The 22,839-nt window shown below is 40.8% G+C and overlaps 2 protein-coding genes across 2 annotated transcripts in view; both read left to right on the forward strand.

Annotated features, from left to right (window-relative positions):
* The window catches only part of ermp1 (endoplasmic reticulum metallopeptidase 1), a 48,001-nt gene extending 25,507 nt beyond the window's left edge, over positions 1–22,494 (forward strand). Inside the window, exons 9-15 of the mRNA XM_084045989.1 lie at positions 5,058–5,232; positions 6,821–7,011; positions 8,551–8,703; positions 9,303–9,505; positions 11,095–11,210; positions 11,727–11,890; positions 15,875–22,494. Coding sequence (XP_083902115.1) covers positions 5,058–5,232; positions 6,821–7,011; positions 8,551–8,703; positions 9,303–9,505; positions 11,095–11,210; positions 11,727–11,890; positions 15,875–16,051 — 1,179 coding nt within the window. The 3' untranslated portion in view covers positions 16,052–22,494. The remainder of the gene's footprint in view (positions 1–5,057; positions 5,233–6,820; positions 7,012–8,550; positions 8,704–9,302; positions 9,506–11,094; positions 11,211–11,726; positions 11,891–15,874) is intronic.
* LOC311037259 (signal peptide peptidase-like 2A) lies at positions 13,003–14,571 on the forward strand (the record flags this gene model as incomplete). The annotated part of the gene is made up of 1 exon (XM_084046381.1): positions 13,003–14,571. One exon carries the CDS (start codon positions 13,003–13,005, stop codon positions 14,569–14,571), a length of 1,569 nt encoding a protein of 522 aa, XP_083902507.1.
* Positions 22,495–22,839: the final 345 nt, after the last annotated feature.

A 22,839-nucleotide genomic window follows, 5' to 3' on the forward strand; every position in this document is an offset into this window, starting at 1 on the left:
ATTCAGTTTTAACCTATAACTCATCTCTGAAGTGTCTATGTTACTTCTGTGTATTAATTATGAGTTGATTAATACTCAATAAAATGATACATGTTGAAATGTAACTTTCGGATCAGCGCGCATCATGCGCTGTAATTTCTCCTTCACTTTGCTGCCCAAAAATAGCTGATCTACAAGCTCACAACGCATCAGCGGGACGTTTTGAGGAAATCCGATATTTTTGGAGAAGCTCTTCTGTCTATTTAAATGTTCTGTATGAGTCATAATAGTAGCCTGGTTATTAATCTACAATCACCATTTAACGCCGTTGATGAAATGACTGAGCGCGTGTCTGAGCGCATGTCAGGGTGTGTGTGTGTGTGTGTGTGTGTGTGTGTGTGTGTGTGTGTGTGTGTGTGTGTGTGTGTGTGTGTGTGTGTGTGTGTGTCTATCTCCAGCAATGTACCGCTTGCCTACAGCTGCCCGCCCCTAAACCCACAAAAATATACAATATAGAGGGGGTCCCTGCTTAATCTTTCTCTCAGCTAGGGGGTCCTTGGGCTGAAAACCCTTGTGACAGATGATAGCCGTTTGAAAATCGCGCAAGAATTAACAGCTAAACTGTTGATAAATAGATAGATAGACAGACGAACAGACAGACAGACAGACAGACAGACAGACAGACAGACAGACAGACCCAGGCCGTGGGAGGCACTCAATCACACTAACCGATGCGCTTTCTTAATTATAATATATAAGAATAATAATTATAATAATCCTACACTTCGCATATATAAATTATTATATTATGACCATACACTAACCACTTCCGACCTATGTTATACGCTATTTGAAAATAGCAGATCTACAAGCTCACAATAACGAAGCTTGTAGATCTGCTATTTGTTGAACAATCACCGCGTTGGGACCGCGTTGGGGGGGTGGCAGCTGTACCGCTGGAGATAGATAGTTAGATAGATAGATAGATAGATAGATAGATAGATAGATAGTTATATAGATAGATAGATAGATAGATAGATAGATAGATAGATAGATAGATAGATAGATAGATATTTAGATAGATTTAAAGATAGACAGACAGACACACAGACACGCCTTTTTTTAGGGTAAGTTTATTTCATTTTTCATTTCTGAAACAGCTCCATTGGCAGCGCAAAGGTGGAGCTTGGGGGTCCCTAATAAAACCACCAAAAAGGTTAGACTACAATGGGCTATATATATGTAAAGTCGACGTTGTGTATTATTATGTTACGTGCGTAATTACGCGCGTCGCAAAAATCTGATTGATATCGTTAGATAAAGTTCATAATTAAATATAATATATTCATGACTGATACCAAATGAAAATATAAACTTGAAAGATCATAGAAACATTAAAATTATAAGAATTCAAGTACAATTGGCAGAGATATGGCCTAATCAAATCTCAACCGCTTTCTGTCTCCTGCACAAATTATGCTGACCTACAATAGTTATGAGTGACCCCCTGGGCTTGGCGGAGGGGCTCCGGGGGGGGGGGGGGGGGGGGGGGGGGTCGGGGTGGCACGGGGATAGCTTGTGGGGGCTAGCCTACAGTGGGATGTACAGTACACGTTGTGTATGATTATGTTACGTGCGTAATTACTTTGAAAAATCATGTGCGGCATCCAAGAGCATCAAAGAGCAGATCCAATGCAGCAGACTCTGTATCGCGCTTCAGAGCTTGTTGATCGGGGGGGGGGGGGGGGGGGGGGGGCACGCAGGTGTGGGGGGGCACGCAGGTGTGGGGGGGGGGGGGGGGGGGGCTGCGCCAGAAGAGCGCAGATATGGTCGATAAATTGACGTTGCGGCGCCATGAAGGATCGACTCCATGGGTGGCCACCGACGGAGTCAACCAACGGCGTCGGTTTCGTCGGTTGGCTCTCGACGGCGTCGGTTGCGTTGGTTGTGCGTCGCAACGCTACCGACGCCGTCATTAGCGTCGCGCCGCTACTGACGGCGTCGCTACTGACCGACGCAGTCAGTAGCGTCGCGCAGCTACTGACGGCGTCGCTACTGACCGACGCCGTCAGTATCGTCGCGCCGCTACTGACGGCGTCGGTACCGTTGCGACGCACAACCAACTTAACCGACGCCGTCGAGAGTCAGCATAATTTGTGCAGGAGACAGAGAGCGGTTTAGATTTGATTAGGCCATATCTCTGCCAATTGTACTTGAATTCTTATAATTTTAATGTTTCTATGATCTTTCAAGTTTATATTTTCATTTGGTATCAGTCATGAATATATTATATTTAATTATGAACTTTGTCTAACGATATCAATCAGATTTTTGCGACGCGCGTAATTACGCACGTAACATAATAATACACAACGTCGACTTTACATATATATAGCCCATTGTAGTCTAACCTTTTTGGTGGTTTTATTAGGGACCCCCAAGCTCCACCTTTGCGCTGCCAATGGAGCTGTTTCAGAAATGAAAAATGAAATAAACTTACCCTAAAAAAAGGCGTGTCTGTGTGTCTGTCTGTCTATCTTTAAATCTATCTAAATATCTATCTATCTATCTATCTATCTATCTATCTATCTATCTATCTATCTATATAACTATCTATCTATCTATCTATCTATCTATCTATCTATCTATCTATCTAACTATCTATCTCCAGCGGTACAGCTGCCACCCCCCCAACGCGGTCCCAACGCGGTGATTGTTCAACAAATAGCAGATCTACAAGCTTCGTTATTGTGAGCTTGTAGATCTGCTATTTTCAAATAGCGTATAACATAGGTTGGAAGTGGTTAGTGTATGGTCATAATATAATAATTTATATATGCGAAGTGTAGGATTATTATAATTATTATTCTTATTATAATTAAGAAAGCGCATCGGTTAGTGTGATTGAGTGCCTCCCACGGCCTGGGTCTGTCTGTCTGTCTGTCTGTCTGTCTGTCTGTCTGTCTGTCTGTCTGTCTGTTCGTCTGTCTATCTATCTATTTATCAACAGTTTAGCTGTTAATTCTTGCGCGATTTTCAAACGGCTATCATCTGTCACAAGGGTTTTCAGCCCAAGGACCCCCTAGCTGAGAGAAAGATTAAGCAGGGACCCCCTCTATATTGTATATTTTTGTGGGTTTAGGGGCGGGCAGCTGTAGGCAAGCGGTACATTGCTGGAGATAGACACACACACACACACACACACACACACACACACACACACACACACACACACACACACACACACACACACACACACACACACACACACACACACACACACACACACACACACACCCTGACATGCGCTCAGACACGCGCTCAGTCATTTCATCAACGGCGTTAAATGGTGATTGTAGATTAATAACCAGGCTACTATTATGACTCATACAGAACATTTAAATAGACAGAAGAGCTTCTCCAAAAATATCGGATTTCCTCAAAACGTCCCGCTGATGCGTTGTGAGCTTGTAGATCAGCTATTTTTGGGCAGCAAAGTGAAGGAGAAATTACAGCGCATGATGCGCGCTGATCCGAAAGTTACATTTCAACATGTATCATTTTATTGAGTATTAATCAACTCATAATTAATACACAGAAGTAACATAGACACTTCAGAGATGAGTTATAGGTTAAAACTGAATCTCTCCAAATGCTTGGACACTAAATAAAGTAGTGCCAATTGCTTTCGTGAAAGGACATACAGGCAAGACAGATGTAATAATTAACTTTTATTTGATTTAATGATAATGCACGGTAACTTTGATGTTGGTTGGGGTAATTAATGCGCCAGAAGAGCGCAGATATGGTCGATGGATCGGATGGAAATTGACGTTGCCTGGTGGCATGAAGGACTCCGCGGTCTCCGCCAGGACAGCGACTCTGGTCGCTCGTAACATAATATACCGACAGACAGACAGACAGACAGACAGACAGACAGACAGACAGACAGACAGACAGACAGACAGACTGTTTCTGTCTGTCTGCCTGGAGAATAAGTGTGCTTATATTATTAAGTTCTGCAGGCACTTAAGTTGCTCTATCATATATGTTGCAATGTAAACTCTGCAGCCGCACCGTGTCCCCAGAGCTGAGTCCAATAGTTAGATGCGTGTAATTGCGCGCATGTAAATACATGAAATAAAATAATGAAATAAATTCATGCCTGATACCACATGAAAATATAAAATGTACGGATCATATAAACATTAAAATTATAATAATTCAAGTAAAATTCATAAAGATCTGGGCGGATACAATCTCAAAATGCTTCGTTTATTACGCACGTGTAAATAAAGAAAGAAAATAAGGAAAAATATATATAATAAATTATAATGAATTCATGCCTGGTAGCAAATGAAAATATAAACTTTACAGATCATATAAAAAATACAATTATAAAAATACAAGTTACATTCAGAAAGATATGGCCGAATCAAATCTCAACTACTCTGGATCAAATGCGCAAAATATACAATTATTACTATCCACCCCTTGGGCGGGGGGGGCGTCCCGGGGGGGGGTCCCGGGGGGGGGTCCCGGGGGGGGGGGGGGTCACGCAGGTGGGGGGGACAGGTGGGGGGGGGGGGGGGGCTGCGCCAGAAGAGCGCAGATAAGGTCGATGGATCGGATGGAAATTGACGTTGCCTGGTGCGTGAAGGACTCCGCGGGTCGGTCGGTCGCTCGGTCGGTCCGTCGGTTGTTCGGTCGGTCCGTCGGTTGTTCGGTCGGTTGCGTCGCGACGCTACTGACCGTCGGTTGTTCGGTCAGTTGCGTCGCGACGTTACCGACGCCGTCAGTAGCGTTTCGACGATGGCATGGCAACGTCGAGGTCGGTATTGGATCTCGCTGTCTCTCACACAAAGATCTCACAATATTGCCATAAAAGAAGGAACATCATTATGCTGGGTTTGCTTTTTTTCAAGGGCTGTACAGTACACACCAAGCTGCCTGTACTGACATCTCCTGACTAAAATGTGTTTGAAGTAGATGGCATGAAGAATTACCACTGAAAGTCGAGCAGTGCTCATGCTGTGCTGCTTGTGTGTCTGTGCACGTTTTGTGTGTTTTTCATGTAGGGTGTGCGTCTAGTGGAGCTGGGCGAGCTCTACTTTGATGTTAGCCTGCTGCTCTGGTGCTGTAGTCTGGTGTGGCTGACCCAGCAGGACCTGTGCTCAGCCTACGTGCCCATGCTTATGGTGGCCTTCCCCCTTGCCACCAAGCTGCTGCTGGCCAAGGAATTCAAACATAGAGGTATGTAAGCAACAAAAATGGGATCATATTTAGCTTCCAGGCCTATTAGTACCCAAGCCTATTTATATCTTACAACACAGTCGATTTGGAACTTCCCATCGTAATGCATTGAAGTTCTCCATTGTACAATCACATTAGTTTTGGTTAGTAACATGACATCTTTGGTCAAAATTGAGGGTGAATCTCGCAGCTCAGATATTATGTTTAAGGACAATAACAGATCTAATACTGGAAATTGCTTGTTATGTTATAATTTGGCATTCTCACAAACAACATATATGTACAGTATGTCTCATATAACATAAATCAGTTAAAGTTAATATGTGAATTATTGTCACTGGTGAAATTGAGGGCTATTACCCTTTTAGGTTTTACAGCTTCCATGAGTCATTATTCTATTGTATTATAAAGTAAATTACATGACAGTTGGGAAATGTAAATCAAGAGGCAAGGACATTTTCTACCAAGATTTTCTAACAAAATTCATAGATATCAAATTAGCACACACTGTACAAAAAAGGAAACATTATTTTAATCCTTTTGAATTTGAATTAAGATAGCTGACTCAAGTTGGATGACATAACATATTCATTTTAGTCTTAATATGTAGCAGATGTATTATGTATTCAGGCTGATCTCTTATTTTTTGCATTGCATCTCAAATATGAATATTAGTCCCTTTCAGCCTGTTAACCCATTAAGACCTGAGGCCGCTTCTAAACATTTTCTAAATCCTAACAGTTTTTCGGAAAAATATATTAAAAAAATATTTTCACGATTTTTCAAAAATAGCAGATCTACAAGTTCATAGTGCGGCACTCGGTGCCGCGCTATGAGCTTGTATATCTGCTATTTTTGAATAGCCAAAGAAACCTAAAGTGACACAGATGCGTTCCAGGTATTAATGGGTTAAAAGGAGAATTTGTCACGTTTTACTTTTACAGCGTGGCACCAAAGGGGCCAGCCGTAAATGTTGCAGCCGTCTATAACAGAGTTGGTCTGTATGCATCAATCACAAATGTAGACCGTGCCGTTATTAGACCCTGTCTTGTTTTATTCTCCATGGCACAATGGCGCATAGGCATGGCCGTAGTGCATTTGTGCATGACTGACGTCCAAACTGATAATCAATACAATATTTCAAGTTATTTAGGACGAGCTTTCGGTCGATCAGACCCTCTTCAGAGCGTACATGATGACTCAGACACACCTGGTCAGGCAGGTAAAAATAAACTATCCCATTCTAATCATTGGCAGTGTGCAATACACCTTTGCCACTGAATTATACAAACCATGGTGTGATTTTTACATCACTTGACGACAAGACAGCAAGGCCTTTTGTGAGCCCGCGTGAACTGCTAGGTGAGCGAGTACTCGTTCCAAGTAGCCGATGGCTTCTTGTGTCGACAAGCACGCCATCTGAGTTGGAAAGCTGTGGTGAACGGAATAGGTTATCATCTTGTTTTGTTTTTTTACTATTTTGCTACATAGAGGGAGGCACCAGCCCATGGGCCATGGCCGGGAATGTGGGTTGAGCAAAGACAATGTGGACATTGTCAAGAATCCTCCTCTTTTCCGCCCCCTCCAGGAGCTTCAGTGAAATACAGCGTGCTGTATATGCTGGGCCTGGCACTGCCATACGTCCACTTCATGTTCCTCATCTGGGTGGTGTTTGAGATCTTCACGCCCATCCTGGGACGCAGCGGCACTGAAATCCCCCCTGACGTAGTGCTGGCCTCGCTGGTGACGCTAGCCACCATATTCCTCTCTTCCTTCTTTGTGAGTATTGAGGGCGAGGCCTTAACACCATGGCAATTAAGTCCACTCAGAATTAACCATTTAACCTGTGTGTAATTTATTGTACGTCAAATAGCAAAAGTTGCCGATGTACAAGTTTCAAGTTTTGCCGAATGTTCGCCTATTATGACATACCCGTAATTGGGATGCTTGAGTTCATTTGGTTGATTAATTCATCAATTTTATTACAAAATAAATGCATACGTGTAAATAAATTAAATTCCGATATTACTTATGTAGGCAAAAGTGACAGCTTCAGGGTGTAAACGATAGACCTTGTGAATGGAATTGTGTTGCGAGGCAACAGCTTGGGTCCAAGTTTATTTCCTGTTCCTGTCAGCTACTGATATTCACAAACACTGCAACAGGAAATAAACTTCCACCCATTTATGTCGTAGAGTGTTAAAATGTCTATAACACCACTGTTCCAACCGTTGCCCTAGGAACCGGCAAGCTATCAGTAACACATGTTAGTTAGCTAACTACTTAGTTAGTTACATTTTATTGTATTTGTTATTAATACTATTATTGTTGTTGTTTAAAATGTATTAAATAGCTTACAGGATGTTGACAAGGTTTGTTTTAACACATTGACTGCCTAGATCGAATTAATTCGATATTAGCTTATCATCACTTGCCTGCCTAGATCGAATTAATTCGATATTAGCAAAAAATTAATTTTTCAAAAAAAATTCAATTTTTTTTTTTTTTTTTTTTTACTTTTTTTTTTTTCTTTTGGACCCAAATACCAAGGAGATATGAATTTTCGAAGATCTTTACTCTCATCCACTTCCTTGTTAACTTAAAACTTTAAAATTTTGTATCTCGGCTCTTGAGTACTTTTTTTTTCCCATTGAAAAATCTCTGGCATGAATAACAGAGATTTTGAAAATAATTCTGGCAGTCAATGTGTTAATACACATCTCCTGGTAACAGGAGACATGAAAATATGTTAAATAACAATATTAAACTTAATATACCTATATTGCACTTTTTAAAAAGAGAATTTACAATTTACTTCAACCATAAACAGTTTTTTAAAAAGGCCTGAGATCCTTGGGCCTCAGCACCCTGTCATAGAAGGTAATTTCGCCATCTGCCTTGAGCTTGGTGCTTGGGACTGCATGACGGAACTTGTTGGAGGATTTCAGGCTGTGTGAAGGTTTGTAGGAGGTTAAAGGCCAGTGATATAGCCAGGAGCCAGTCCCGTACATTCCTTAACCGTATACTTCATCATACTACGAATAGCTAAAATAGCCGTTCTATATAAGGTCACAACGTGCGGTGATGCAGCGCGTTGTGTTTATACAGATCTGCTATTTTCACTATTTGTGATTTTTGGAAGCATTTTTACCTATAATTAAATGCTCAAAATAGGGAAAGTGGTTAATAATTATCAACTGAATTTGTTACATCAATCATCTAAACGAACTGGTAACCAGTGCAGGGAGGCTAAATTGGGAGTCATTTGTTCTCTTTTCCTGGATTTGTTGGTGAATGCCACTGCTCTCTGTCCCTCAGCTCCACTTCATCTACCTGGCGCGGAGTACCAAGTGGGTCCTAGCTAGCCTGGCCTCAGTCTTCTTCATTATGTTCCTGGTGGTGTCCTCTGGTGTCATGTTCCCATATTCAGCTGATCCAGATAGCCCACGGCCCAAACGGGTCTTCTTGCAGGTCTGAACTCACAACACAAGCAAACACATACATGTATAGTGTCGCTGTCGGGCAGAAACCCTGCATGTCTTTTTATTTGTTTTGTTTTTATGTTGATAAATGAATGTCCTATTTTATTCTTTGTCATATGGCAGTGCCACACGCACAAGTAGCGAAGATAGCAGATCTACAAGCTCACAATCGCGACGCATCATGAGCTTGTAGTTCGGCTATTATTGAAAAAGTTTGAATGTGCTGAAAAGTTTTGAAAATGTCACCTGACAGTATGAAATGCCCAAAATACTGTAGGGATGCCAGGTTGAAAGTGGTTAGGTCTGTATGTGGATTTTATAAAAATGTATCCAATCCAAATATGTATCCAATGAAAAGAGCTTGTGACTAAACAATAATATAACTACGCTTGTTCTGTTGGAAGACAGGTTCTTTTTTTCCTTTTCCTGAAAAGTATAACCGTTTTGGACATACAAGGTTTCCACCCGACAGCGTGGAACGCTGAACGCAGTGCGGTTGTCATATATATGTATATTTAACAGTATCTCCTGGGTGTGTCACAGTATTGGTTCCGTCTGACTCCCATGTCCCCTCCATCCACCACGCAGCACACCACGAGGACATTTCACAACCTCCATGGCCAGGTGGAGAGCCAGGATTCAGGCTTGTGGATCAACAGCTTTGACTACACCGCCATGAACCACATCACGCCCCACATCCCCGAAATCAACGACACCGTTCGCACGCGATGCCGCGATGACCGGCCATTCTGTGGCTACCCTTGGTTTCTGCCCGTCAAGTTCCTGAGCAAGTCAGTAATACATCCTTGTATTTGACAATATGGTAATACTGTTTTTTTTAACCCATTCAATCCGGGAACGCATCTACAAATGTCTTCTAAATCCTAACTTGTATTGTGTTTGGAAACTAGAAGTGACATGTGTGTGTCATGTGATATCAGTGGTTCTCAAACTTTTTCATGTCAAGGACCCCCAAAATTATATGTATTTGGCCACCGCCACCCCCATATCAAAATATTTAGTTCCAGGGACCCCCAGAAGCAAAGATTTGAGTTACAAATGTTCGCTTGAAAATAAATATATTCAAAAGATTGCACACATTTTCACGATGAAAAAAGAATAGCAGATCTACAAGCTCATAGCACGGCACTCTGTGCTGCGCAATGAGCTTGCATATCTGCTATTTTTGAATAGCCAAAGAAATCTAAATGAGACAGATGTGTTCCCGGTCTAAATGGGTGAAGTAGGGCTGGGCAATATATCGATATTATATCAATATTGTGATATGAGACTAGATATCGTCTGGATATCTAGGACTAGATATCTAGGAGTCGGGTCAGTGAGTGAAGCAAAATTAAATTAACAGACCTATAATCTGTATTTGTGTTTGGCTGCGGCCATCTCTAAAAAAAATTTTGTTCCAGGGACCCCCCAGAAGCAAAGACTTGAGTTACAAATGTTCGCTTGAAAAAATATATGCATTCAAACATTTGCACAAATTTTCACGATTTTTTTAAAATAGCAGATCTACAAGCTTGTACATCAGAGCTTCTGCTATTTTTGAATAGCCCAAAGAAATCTAAAAATGACACAGATGCGTTCCCAGCCTTAATGGGTTAAGGATAGCAATGGGATCTTAGCTGAGTGGAGCAGTCATTTGCATTTGCAGGAAGTAGCACTGTTTGTGTTGCCTTTCAGAAATCTTGCTAGAAGCTTTTATGTCCCTTCCAGCACATATCTACAATTGCCATGCTGATGTTTCTCACACGCTCTTTTTGCTGAAATCTCAGGAAACGTACTGTACGACGAAAGGCCTCAGGGGAGCCCCAGTCACTGGGGTCAACCGATATGCCCATATATGGGCTTTACATATATGGGAATGCACATATATGGGCATATACTGATGACATCAGGGATCTCCATATATGGGGATAAAAGGGACAAGGACAGACAGATACAGAGATCTCCATATTTTGGCACAAAACGGAGACAGACAGGGTACAACGGGTGCTCTGACAATGGGTACAAGGGGTATTACATAACTATTTCGGGCATGCATTCCCACTTTGCATCGTTCCTGAGAGGGCACCGGTCTAGTTTTCTTATTTTCTTAATCTCTAATTAGACTGGCACCAGAGGGCAATCACAGCGCTGTAAGAATATCGGCTAATTTCTCAGCAGAAATAGCTCTCCATGTACAATACACATACTGAATGACAATCGGTTATCGTTGTCCGGAGTTCTCTGCAGTCAGAAGTTCCTCTGCCAGAGATCGTAGCCGACGTGTTATTATGAATACAAACCAAGCAGGGCGGGAAAGCACAGAAAGAATTTCTTCCAGTGTCATTCATGTGCATTTGGTGCGTGTGTGTAATTGTAGGAAGAACTGGTACCTTCCTGCCCCAGCGGTGTCTCCCAGCTTTCCAGTGGAGTTCAGCCTGGTCTCAAAAGAATACACCAGCTGGGGAACGGTCAAGATGACTTTCCAAGTCAAAGGTCAGTTGTGAGATAGTTGATTAGTTTTAATTCTTTCATAAATGAATGCCCTATTATTTTATTCATTTTCGTATGGCAGTGTCGCGCAAAAGTAGAAGTGTGTTTTTTTTTTATGTGAACATTTTAGATTTTAGTTTTTTACATTTTCATCTATAACGACATGCATGAAATAGGGACACTAGGTTGAAACTGATTAAGTCAGTCTTTTCTTATAGCGTGCTAGCGCTCTTGGTTGAAGCCTGCAAATGTAGTTGGCTGGCATAAAAAAGGCATATAAACCAAGTTAACAGCAAAATATCCGAGTTGACCCTACAACAACATGGATGATTGATGATATGTCACACGTGACCTCACTGTAGTCAGAAGAACAGAATTTTCATAACCGCAAACTAGTCACATTAGATAATATAAATGTACTATACATTTCTTCATCCCATTTGTCTTTATGTATAGATAATTCTGTTAAACTGCTTGCATGTGTGTCTGTGTGTGCCTTGCCTATCATTTCTCATGTAGGCCCTAGCCACATGTCCCTGTATTTGATGCCTCACCGTGGAGCTAGTCTCTCTACCTGGTCATTTGGGGACGGGACCCCCCAGTTTGACCTGAATGGGGAATATTTCATCTTCTACTCACATGGACTAGATGCCCCCATATGGACCTTCTGGTTTGACATACAGGTATGGACTTAAAGAGATACTTCTGTTTCACCTCCCTTTTCTTTTAGGGAGGTGACAAACTTTTGTTTGCCAACAATATTTCATATCCCTGTACTGTTTGTGTTATATTGTTTTATGTTTATATTGTCTTATGCAAGTTATTTTGGCCAACTCCAAATTAGTTGAGGCATGGAGCGATTTATGTACTGTCATTATTATTTAATTACTCCTCATTGAATCACAATACAAGGCCATGAAACTTCAATATATTATGTTGTATCTGATATTGTTATGCATGCAAAATGTAAAGTTAATGTGACGGTACTAAATAGGGCCGAACTGACAGAGCCTGGTGTTGTCTTGTCATGTTGAGTTCCAGTTTGCAGTTGTTGTTTGACTGTTGATGGTTCTGTGGGCCTTGGTTCGTTGAGGCAGACCTGAACTGGCTAACTTACTGTAGCAATTTTGTTGCTAGTTTTATCAACTTCTATGACAACCCTGGCAACTTACTTCATTTTCTTTTTTTCTTTTTTTTTCTTTGCAAAAAGCACCTAGCAAAAAAAATGTAGCTGCTGTAGTTAAAAAAAAAAAGAAAAGTATTTGGAATATTTAGCAACCTTTGAAAAGTGACTCAAAAAGCTAAAATTGTTTTCTCTAAATGACACAAAAAGGATTTTCTCTGTCACTCACACACTGTCAAAAGTCTGCCTGGCTGCAAAAGTGCATTGTGAGTGACATCAGCAGTGAAGGCACAGGTAGTGAGGCAAACATGATTGTTTTAGTTTTTCTTGCAAATAATTTTAACACCTTCAGTTCAGAGTACAATTGTTTGGTTAGAAAGTCAAAATAAAAATAAAACAAGACCGGGTCTAATGACGGCATTTGGATCGCTGACTTCTTGTGGCCACTTGTGACGTTAATCATCTTTGACGTCAGTCATCTATGACATATCTATGACGTATCTATGACGTATCTATGACGTATGTCGTCATCATAACTGTGTCCTTTAAAATGAAATGTCCGAGTCACGAGTCATGCAGCGAATCAAGGGTGGATACTGCGATTTTTATGCCAAAGCATATTTGTTTTAATGGTAACAGACCTTTTGAGTTGCGAATGTTACAAATACCAATATGGCAAAAATACTTTGGATCATTGTTTTATCGGTTATTTTCGTGTCATCGCCGATAAACTGCCAACTGGGTATATTGCACATTTCAAATGGTTTTTCTAGTAAAGAGTACTGTGTTGTGTTCAATTCTGAGTGGAGCCACCTTCCAGAAACTCTTGAAAGTGCTTTACAGAACCCACTGATGAACCTGATGTCGTCTCTGTTGTGTGATGCCCCCATTGTCAGACCAGCGGCGGTAAGAGACAGGACCCTGGTGGTGAGTAGGGGGTTCTGTCCATTCAGTCAGAAGGGTGAAATTGCCCAGGATCTTGGGGCATCGGCTCTGCTCATTGCCAGCACCGAAGCATTGGTCGTTCCTTCAGCCAGCCCTTCATCGTATTATGGGATCCATATTCCTGTGGTTCTCATGAGGTACCAAGACATACTCGATGCACAGCGGGTGTTTGGTACAGGGATGCAAGCGAAACTATATGCTCCCCTGCCATCTCAATTTGACTCTAGTGTTGTCCTGCTACTGATTGCCGTTATCACGGTGATCTTGGGAGGTTACTGGTCTGGGGTGTGTGAGAGAGACCGGTTGAGCATCGGTGCGCCCGGTAGACAGGGGGGTGAAAACAAAGAAGACCTCAGTGTTGTGTCCCTGCACTCGCCGCTCACAGTGAGCATCTTTGTGGCCACAATGTGCATGACGCTTGTGCTTACGTACCACTTCTACAATGTCCTTGTGTACATCTTTATCGCCATATTCTGTTTGGGCTCTGCTAATGCACTTTTTAGGTGTCTAGATGCTGTGATGGACAAGATGGGCTGTGGCAGTTGCAGTATACAGTTCTCCAACCGGAATTCTAACTTCTCTGTGCGGTCACTCATATTGGCTGCGGCTTGCATCAGCATAGTAGCGGTCTGGGGAGTCTACAGGAATGAGGAACAATGGATCTGGGTCCTGCAAGATTTCCTTGCCATTGCCTTTTGTTTGCACTTCATGAAGACCTTCTCAGTGTCCAACTTCAAGATCTGTGTGATTCTGCTCAGCCTCCTGCTCGTATATGACGTATTTTTCGTCTTCATCACTCCGTACTTCACAGAGAATGGATTGAGCATAATGGCGCAGGTTGCCTTGGGCCCAGGTGCATCTATAGATAGGAAGAGCAATAATGTCATGTTCCTTGCTGAACCCCAGGCACCCTCAGAGAAACTGCCTCTATTGATGCTAGTCCCACGATTCTCAGCAAGGGCTCAGAAAGTGTGCGGGATGAGGCAGTTCTCCATGCTGGGCTACGGAGACATCTTGGTACCAGGCTTGCTGGTGGCCTACTGCAGCAGGTTTGATGTGTGGACCAACAACTCCAGGAAGATTTATTTTGTCTCCTGCTGTATCGCCTACTTCCTGGGGATGGTGGTGACCTTTGCCGTGATGCAGTTGTCAGGAATGGGCCAGCCGGCCCTGCTCTACTTAGTGCCCTTCACCTTGATGGGCTCTGCCCTGGTAGCATGGCGCCGGGGTGAGATGAAGAAGTTCTGGGCAGGATCCATCTATGAGGGAAGACTTGACCAAACCTGCATTTTATGAGAAACATGCCGAGTTTGACTGATCGGCAAGGAACCATCGGCTGTCTAGATCAGGGGTTCCCAAATGTTTTCAGCAAAGATGCATTTGGTGTCACCACAAACATACAAAAAAACATTGTGAATTAGAGAATATAAGTAAATCTTTTATCATGATAAAACACTTTTATTTCATTTTTATAGTTTTTTTGTGGGGGGGACAAGTCACATACTGTACATCCATGTACATAAATGTGAGAGTAGTTGTACTTCCATGTCTTAAGTATGTTACAAGCTCATTTGCATAAATGCATAATAGTGGCTGAGATAGCTGGTCTTAGTTCAAGCAAATAGTAGCCTGGCATAGCCAGACTAATATCACTGCGTACATGTTAGTCTAGAATCTCTGTGTGGAACCTGCATTTCAGAGGGGAAAATTCAAAAGAATGCCACCGGTGATAAACCCGCCCCACATTTGCATACTGGGCCCTGATTGGTCCCTCACAACTTCGGAGGGAGAGAAATCCAATCTCTGTTGAGAGGGGCCAGACCTAATCTGCCGAGGGCAATTCCTTTTTTTTTGCAATGGCAGATTTGTCTGGAACCAGGCTAAGCAAATAGGGCACAAAACAAATGTGCGTTCTGCCATCGTATCACAGTCTTAGTGAATCTGGGTCTTTGTCTGCATTTTCATTCCTGGGATGTCTGGACATCATGTGAAATGGGACCTTGGCGCCTCAGTGGTTGATCCCTACAGCAGATTACTAGTCAGAGAAACGTTAGAACGTCACTGTCGGGCAGAAAGCTTGTATCTCCATATTTCATCTTAGGTTTTTTTTATTTTATTTTTTATAAATGAATGCCCTATCTTATACTTCTACTACTTTGTGCTGTATGACACTGTCATGCAAAAGTAGCGAAAGTCTTGCGATCTGCAAGTTGTACGCATTGTGAGCTTGTACATCTGAAATTCATGCTATTTTCCTTTGATTTTTTTTCTTTTCTTTTTCTTTTTTAAAGCTCAAAATAAGGGCGCCAGGTTGAAAGTGAAAGTGGAAAGTTTGTCTGGGTTTTTATAAATGTTAAACCAATGAAAAGTATTAACAAGAGCTTGTAACTAAATAGTAACTATGTAACTACATTGGATTAATTCCTCAGGCAACGACAATAAGTAGGTCTTTGTGTGTTATTGTGTGTGTATGAATGCACACAAAGCATTCCCCATTGCCTCTTGCCAGTTACTGACCAGTCATCCGTACTGATATATGAAATTATACCATATGAATTAACGTTGATCAGTACTTTCTCCTTCTGTCTCCTCCTTTCAGCCTCCCAGAGACCCAGACCCATCGGGTCCAGAGGGGATGATCTCCGTAGCCATCTCATCTCATTACTTCTTCGGTGAGGACCAGAGGACTGCTCAGCTGGCGGACATCCTGCACAGGTTTCCCGCGTGGGCCTTTCCTTCTTCCTGGGTCAGTACCTATGACATGTACCGATACTGAGGACGCTACCAATCACAGAGGCTGATACTGAGGAGGAGAAGAATATGGCTGCAGTGGCCCGAAACACAGAGATGAGATGTCAAGGAATGATACTGAGGATTGGCTGATGGGCCTGCTGCCTCTTCACTCCGACACACAACACACAAAACACGCACGCACGCACGCACGCGCGCACACACACACACACACACACACACACACACACACACACACACACACACACACACACACACACACACACACACACACACACACACACACACACACACACACACACACACACACACACACACACACAGAGTGATACACACACATTCAGGTTCCTCCCAGTCAGCCTGAGAGACCACCATCACTGTGTCAATAGGCTTAGTGGCTAACCAAGCAGGAAGACACGCCGAGACACGCCAGAAGCAAGCTTAACTGCAGTATGTAGATCTGACAAGACTGACCAACTAACTTACCGACCACTGACCAGTGCACTGGCAACTACAAGCCCTGTGGTCACTCCTGGTTTGATGAAAAGGGCGTGGGAAGATTTTTTTTTTTACACTCTGTCTGCTCTCTCTCTCTCTCGCTCTCTCTCTCTCTCTCTCTCTCTTGCTCTCTCGCTCTCTCGCTTTCTCTCTCTCTCTCTTCACTTTATTTTATTTTACTAATCCCCGTTCTCTCTCTTTCCCCCACCTTCTCTTGCTAACTTATTTTGTTAATTTCTTTTTCTATCTCTGTATGGATGGCCTTGCATGTCTACCTCCCTTGCTCTCTATAAACAGTCACTGGGGTAGGAGCTGTTCGCAGAATGGCTGTCACATTCTACTGAAAGACATGCCATAGACTAGATTCACGATTCAAGAGATGTATTTGTCACACTCACACAAGTATGCGTGTGAGTGTGAAATGTTGGTGTGACCTGCTCCACCAGACTGTGCTAACAATATAATAACCAAAAATGCTACCATAATCTGCACTACAGATTATATGGTATACTGTTGGGATTATGTTGGGTTATTGCAATCAATGCTTCAGTGAGTCCCTGACTCTCAGGGATAAAGAGACCGTTTTTTCCTTGTCTCTCTTACCTGAGCTTAGCAGCATACCTTAACATTTTGAATTTTAGTCCTACTTTTCAAACTACACATTTTGAATTGGGGTGGTGGGGGTGCTTCTGTTGGGATATTAGATAATTGCAAGTGGTACCCATGAATTTAAATGAGAGGCTAATGGGTAACTCAAGGACAAAATGGTAACTTATCTATCTATAATCATATCATGTAATCTATAATGTGACATGTTTGTAACGTGATACGCCTCAACAAATCTTAAGTCTTAAAATTCAAAATATTATGGTATTGTTTTAAGCGATCAGTCCACCCCAAAATCTCATGTTACATGAATGTCAATAACAGCCAGATTTTGAAGTCTCATAACAAGTGACCGCATGTATGGAGACCTACAGGAAAAGTTCGAATAATGCGTTATCTGGGGTTGGAAATGTCTTTTCTAGCTTGCTGAGGCTAGGAGTCAAATGGCAAAGTGGACTCAAGTGCTTGAATGACAGTAAAATGCCCTGTGATTCAATAATTGCAAGGATGTTATCTTAGCCACATCCAACCTTAGCACAGGCATAATGCTTTCATTGGATTGTATGAACTACTAATGTAACTTACTCTCACATAAACTGTGTCAAGTTCATTCATCTAGACTTGTTAGATACAACCCCACAAGATATAGGCCCTGTATTTCAATCCAATTACCGGTATTTTATGCAAATTATCTTATGTAGTACCAGAAAAGCTAAATAGAAACATAAAACTGTAACATTTACTCTATCTCATGATTGCTTAGAGACATTTTTCTCAATTTATGTGAAAACAGTGACATTTCAGCTTTCATCTTACCCAAAAGTAAAAATGCTACAGTATACCTATGTATTCACTTGAGCCAAACATTTTTAACATGTGAAAAAAAATCTTAAACTTTACTTGAAATTTGGATGGGAACATAACACAAACAGAAATATACATTATATTAAGTCCCCATTCATGTTTATGTTAAAAAGCTGTCTCTGACAACACCACTGAAGAACTGAAATATTCGTCTTGGCTATGGCAGGCAAAAAGATTGGTCAAGCTCAAATAAGTACACTATAAATGATATAAGTGAGAATCACTGGAAACATTATTAAATAGCAAAACAATCTGAAGTAAGCAGACATGGTCAATACTGTATATACTGTACAGTAGTATTGTTCTGGCAATGTATTTGACATGCCTAGCACACGTAAGTGAAAGGTTATGCCTGTGCTATTGGATAAGCAATCTTCCTGGCCCCAACCATTAATATGTGTTTTTGATCAAAAAGAATATAAATGTAATATTTTTTCTTTTTTTAACCGAATGTGTTCCCAGATTGTGGAAAGACTAATCCTGCTGTACTCTTACATTTCTCAGTGGTGCCACTAGAGCCAGCTTTGCAACATAAGTAGGACTCCCATTCTTCATTTGTAAATCCTGGGCTGTACAACAACCCATAGGTTTGAACTCTTATTTAACAATTCTTGTAGTCTTTTACTTTGAAAGTAAAACAAAGTTAACATGACAGACTGCACTATCTATGGCTATAATATGAAAGACACAAGGGAGGTATTAGACCTTTTAAATAGCCTACAACGGCACCCCATAGATCACCCCCACCCATAGCTATATTCACTATCTATAAACCCATCGCGGTCGGGCAGAAACCTTGTATGTCCAAAACTGTACACTGCATGTGCTCTTGTCAAGGTAGATTTAAAGTTTGTGGTGGTATGGCTCAACCATATTAACTATGGCTAATTGTCACTTGTGTGTATATCACACTTATTGTTTATCCCCAGATATCTATGGAGAGAAACAGTGTATTTCAGTTCTTTGAAAGACATCTGACAATTGCCATTTCAAGACAGACTAGTGTTTCTTCAGGTGAATGTGCCACCTAACCTAACAGACATTTCAGTGTCAAGTCCTCCTCTGGATGTATAGTTATTTGGGGAACGTTTTGTTTGAGAGCAGCCTAATACTCAAACAATGGTTGTTTTTGTTTCAGATGTCATCTTTCAACATCACATTTTGGTTGTTTTGTTTCAGATGTCATCTTTCACATCACATTTTGGTTGCAGTCTAGCTCCCTCTGCTGCTAACATGATTTGTTTTTGAGCTAGCTCTGTAATAGCTGTGTCTGGCTGGTCATTTCGCATTGCTGTATCATGAAAGAAATGTCTCCTTTTCTTCAGTTTCAGAAATGAATGGCACTCTCTAATGAAATCTATGCAAAAAAAAAAAGACAGCCTAAATGGTGTCTATTGTACTGTTTTATGTTGGTCATTACTAGCATGTTGGACTTCTACTGCAAAAGAATCACATGGTTGAAATGGCAATTAAGATGTAAAATCTCATACGATTTAAGAGTATGTGATTGTTGACTCATTCTGGGATATAGTGGAAAACAGGTTTATCAGTTTGTAATGGATAGGAGTGTCCTCTCATTGTGTACTATGCCCAGTAGTACTCCCTTAACCACTTAAACCCTCTATTCTTGGTAAACTAATTCACAAATTCTCCTCTACACCACCTCTTTGCCAAAAATAGCCAATCTACAAACAAAGATTGTAGATCATCTATTTTTGGTTAATGCTCCCCCCAGAAAAGGGATGCTAGGGTTCAAGTGGTTAATCCAGTTCGGCTTCTACCAAACTAAAAAAAGACCTGTGAACCAGAAGGAGCCTCCTGCCTTAAAGCCATGCCTCCTAAAATACACAAAAGGTTTACGTTGCAGATATAAGTGTCTCGATGGCCCTGATGCTAGTAAGTGCCACAATGTACAGAATAGTTTTTACTTAAATGAGTTGTCCGTTGAAAGATTTAGACTTCAAAGCCTTCAACTGCAGTTGAAGGCTTTGAAAACAATACTTCCCACTGTATATTTTGTATATGCATGAGTTGTAACATCTGGTGAGCAAAGGAATTAGATTACTGCATTGCTTGAAACTGATTTAATGTGAAAAGTTTGAGGTGTGCTAAACGTAAATGATATTGCTCACCACGCAAGACATCAGGCCTCCCTGTGTTCCTTTCAACATTTAAACAAGAGAGGGCCTTTCCTCACTACATTATGCAAAATAATCTCAGTGCTCTGTACAGTATGTACAGTATATATGCCAGCTGCTACTCTAGAAATCACTTCAATTTTGACGGTGAAGAAATTAAAAATGAGTTGAGTTGTCTTTACAGGAGTCTGCAGACCAATTTGGATAACACTGGTCCCCAGTTATAAACCTGGGCCTTGGCTTCATGACCTTGTGTTTAGACAGACTGTTCTGTAACCCGAGTTGTTGGCCAGCACTGTGCAGCTTGAAGCTTTGGCCTAGTTTGTTAACTTTTCAAATATCCTTATTGTCATGGGGACTTTTATTTGTCATGTCATGCTGTTGTTCTATTAATGCATTTTAAAGCCTATACCTTTATTGTGATGGGATTGTTATAAAACAGATGCTCACAACTGAAGTCTAATTTATACTTAGTTGTACAACAGTGTTGCTCGCCGAAAATAACAGATTTTCAAGCTAACAATTCAACGCAACACAAGTATAAATTAGGCTTAACGCTATGTTGCATAGTTGCCATTTTTTGTAATTCCTAATTTATACTCTGTAGTGTGACAGTCTTGCTTGCCGACAAGAACGGATTTACTGTCAGCAAGCAATACCGCTGTGCGATAAATTAAGCTTAATTATGCTGACTGATGCAGCTGTCATTACTAATGTTACTAGAACAATCTACAAAGTAGATGCCTTTTTAAAATGTATCCAGTAATGATTTATATCCTATTAATCTAGGATTTCTCATAATGGTACCATGGTCACACTGGTAAACAGCATTCTGTTTGGACAAGGATTACAAGATGTGGACTTCTTGGAAAGCATCATGCCAATTAGATCATCTTGTTTCAGTGATTCACAGAGCTAAGGTTTTCTCACCACATGCTTCCAGGAGGGCAAGGCCATATTACATTTTAATAATCATGCAAAAGATGGGGGGAAAAACCTTATTGGGTCTTGTTTTTGGAAATAATTTAGAGCTAACTTGAGCACTAGCCACTTACGCCCTATACTTAAACAAATCTGGCTGATAAATTGCATCTTTGCCTTCAGTCTCAGCAGTGAATGGCACCCTGTCACATGGTGACACGTTGTGAGCTTGTAGATCTGCTATTTTCCTATATGTTTTTTTTTATGTTTTAGAAACTAAGAATCGTTGAATATTGTGATTATAGGTGAATGTTCACCTATAATGACATGCCCAAAATAAGGATGCCAGGTTGAAAGTGGTTAGTAGGCATTTGGATAGGTTCAGCTGCACTGTCTAGTGAGAGAATCAACTCAGTGGATTAACACTGTTTATGACAAATGGATCTAAAGCATTTATTTAATTATGAGTATGAGATAGATAAACATAATGTAAAAACAAATCTAGATAGAGTGACTAACAAATTAAATGTATACATTTCTTTCTAAAAATCAGTGAAATTGTGGTATCAAGGGTTGTATTTAATGTGTTACTTTAAACTGAAGGAAAACAGGGTGGAATAAAAACAGTGCAAAGAGCATCCCAATTTGCTTTTAAAATGTGTTCAACATCACTTCTGTATAAGTTTATTCATTGCCCAAGACACAGCACAGCTTTTTAGGAGTGAAGAACAGGTAAAAGAAAGCCTATTCTGTTGACTATTCAATTCATACCATACCTTACACTACTATTCAAAAAAACTGAGTGAACTCCCACTGTTACACAAACAGTTTTTGGTCAAATTTAACCGTGCTGCTAGAGATTACTTGGAAAACCAACGCTTATTAAGTACTGACTTGAATTGAAGTTTCTTGGGCACAGAAGAAAAAATTGTGATGAACTCAAGGGAGTGGTGGGAGACTTCTGAAGTTTCACATAAACTACCATACAATATCAATTTAAACTGACATACTGAATAACCTCTTTTAGTCTATAGTTTGTGTTCAATACACATTTGGTTGCCTCACCATATTAACATTTCAGCCTAGAATAGAACATTTCAAAATACTTTCAATAAACCTCACCAGCTGGCATATCAGCTTTATAATAATGTAACATTTGATTTATATTTTGGGATACATGGACAAGTCTTAATGCTTGATGGATTGGGAATCTTTTTTTGTTCTGTTTAGGGTATTTGTCTTTTGTTACCTGAAGTGTCTTTGTCTGAAACACATCTTAAACCTTTACCCATGCCTTTTTTTGGGGGTTTACTTTAATTTGTTAAAGTAGTTTGTATTCATCCCACAAGTTAAATGGAGTTTTTTTTTTTTATGAAAAAAGATCATTGTTCTTCAAAATGTATTTTGTTTGATTTTGATATTGATTAAACTGTAATTTCAACCCTTTGTTAAATGTTTTCTTTGAATTGCTGAGGTTCTGCTTTGTATTGCGTATCTGTTAATTGGGATCCTGTGAATGAAATGACTGCTGTGACGCGGATTCATGGGAATGATTTGGCAATCTACAGGGTATCCATCTGCTACTGAATGGATGGGATAATTTTACATTATGCAAAAAGCTTGAATAAAATGAACACTTGTACAGCAATAAAAGTGCTTATTACATTAATGTTGTTGGTTGTGTTATCTTGTGTGCTGTATGCCACTCAAAGGAAGATGGGCATAGCTTACACCCTTACACTATTGAAGTCCATAGGTCCAAAAAAAATAAAATACAATGAAATAA

The sequence above is a fragment of the Gymnoscopelus microlampas genome, assembly GCF_963454915.1.
Source record: "Gymnoscopelus microlampas genome assembly, chromosome: 21".
NCBI classification, from domain to species: Eukaryota; Metazoa; Chordata; class Actinopteri; order Myctophiformes; family Myctophidae; genus Gymnoscopelus; species Gymnoscopelus microlampas.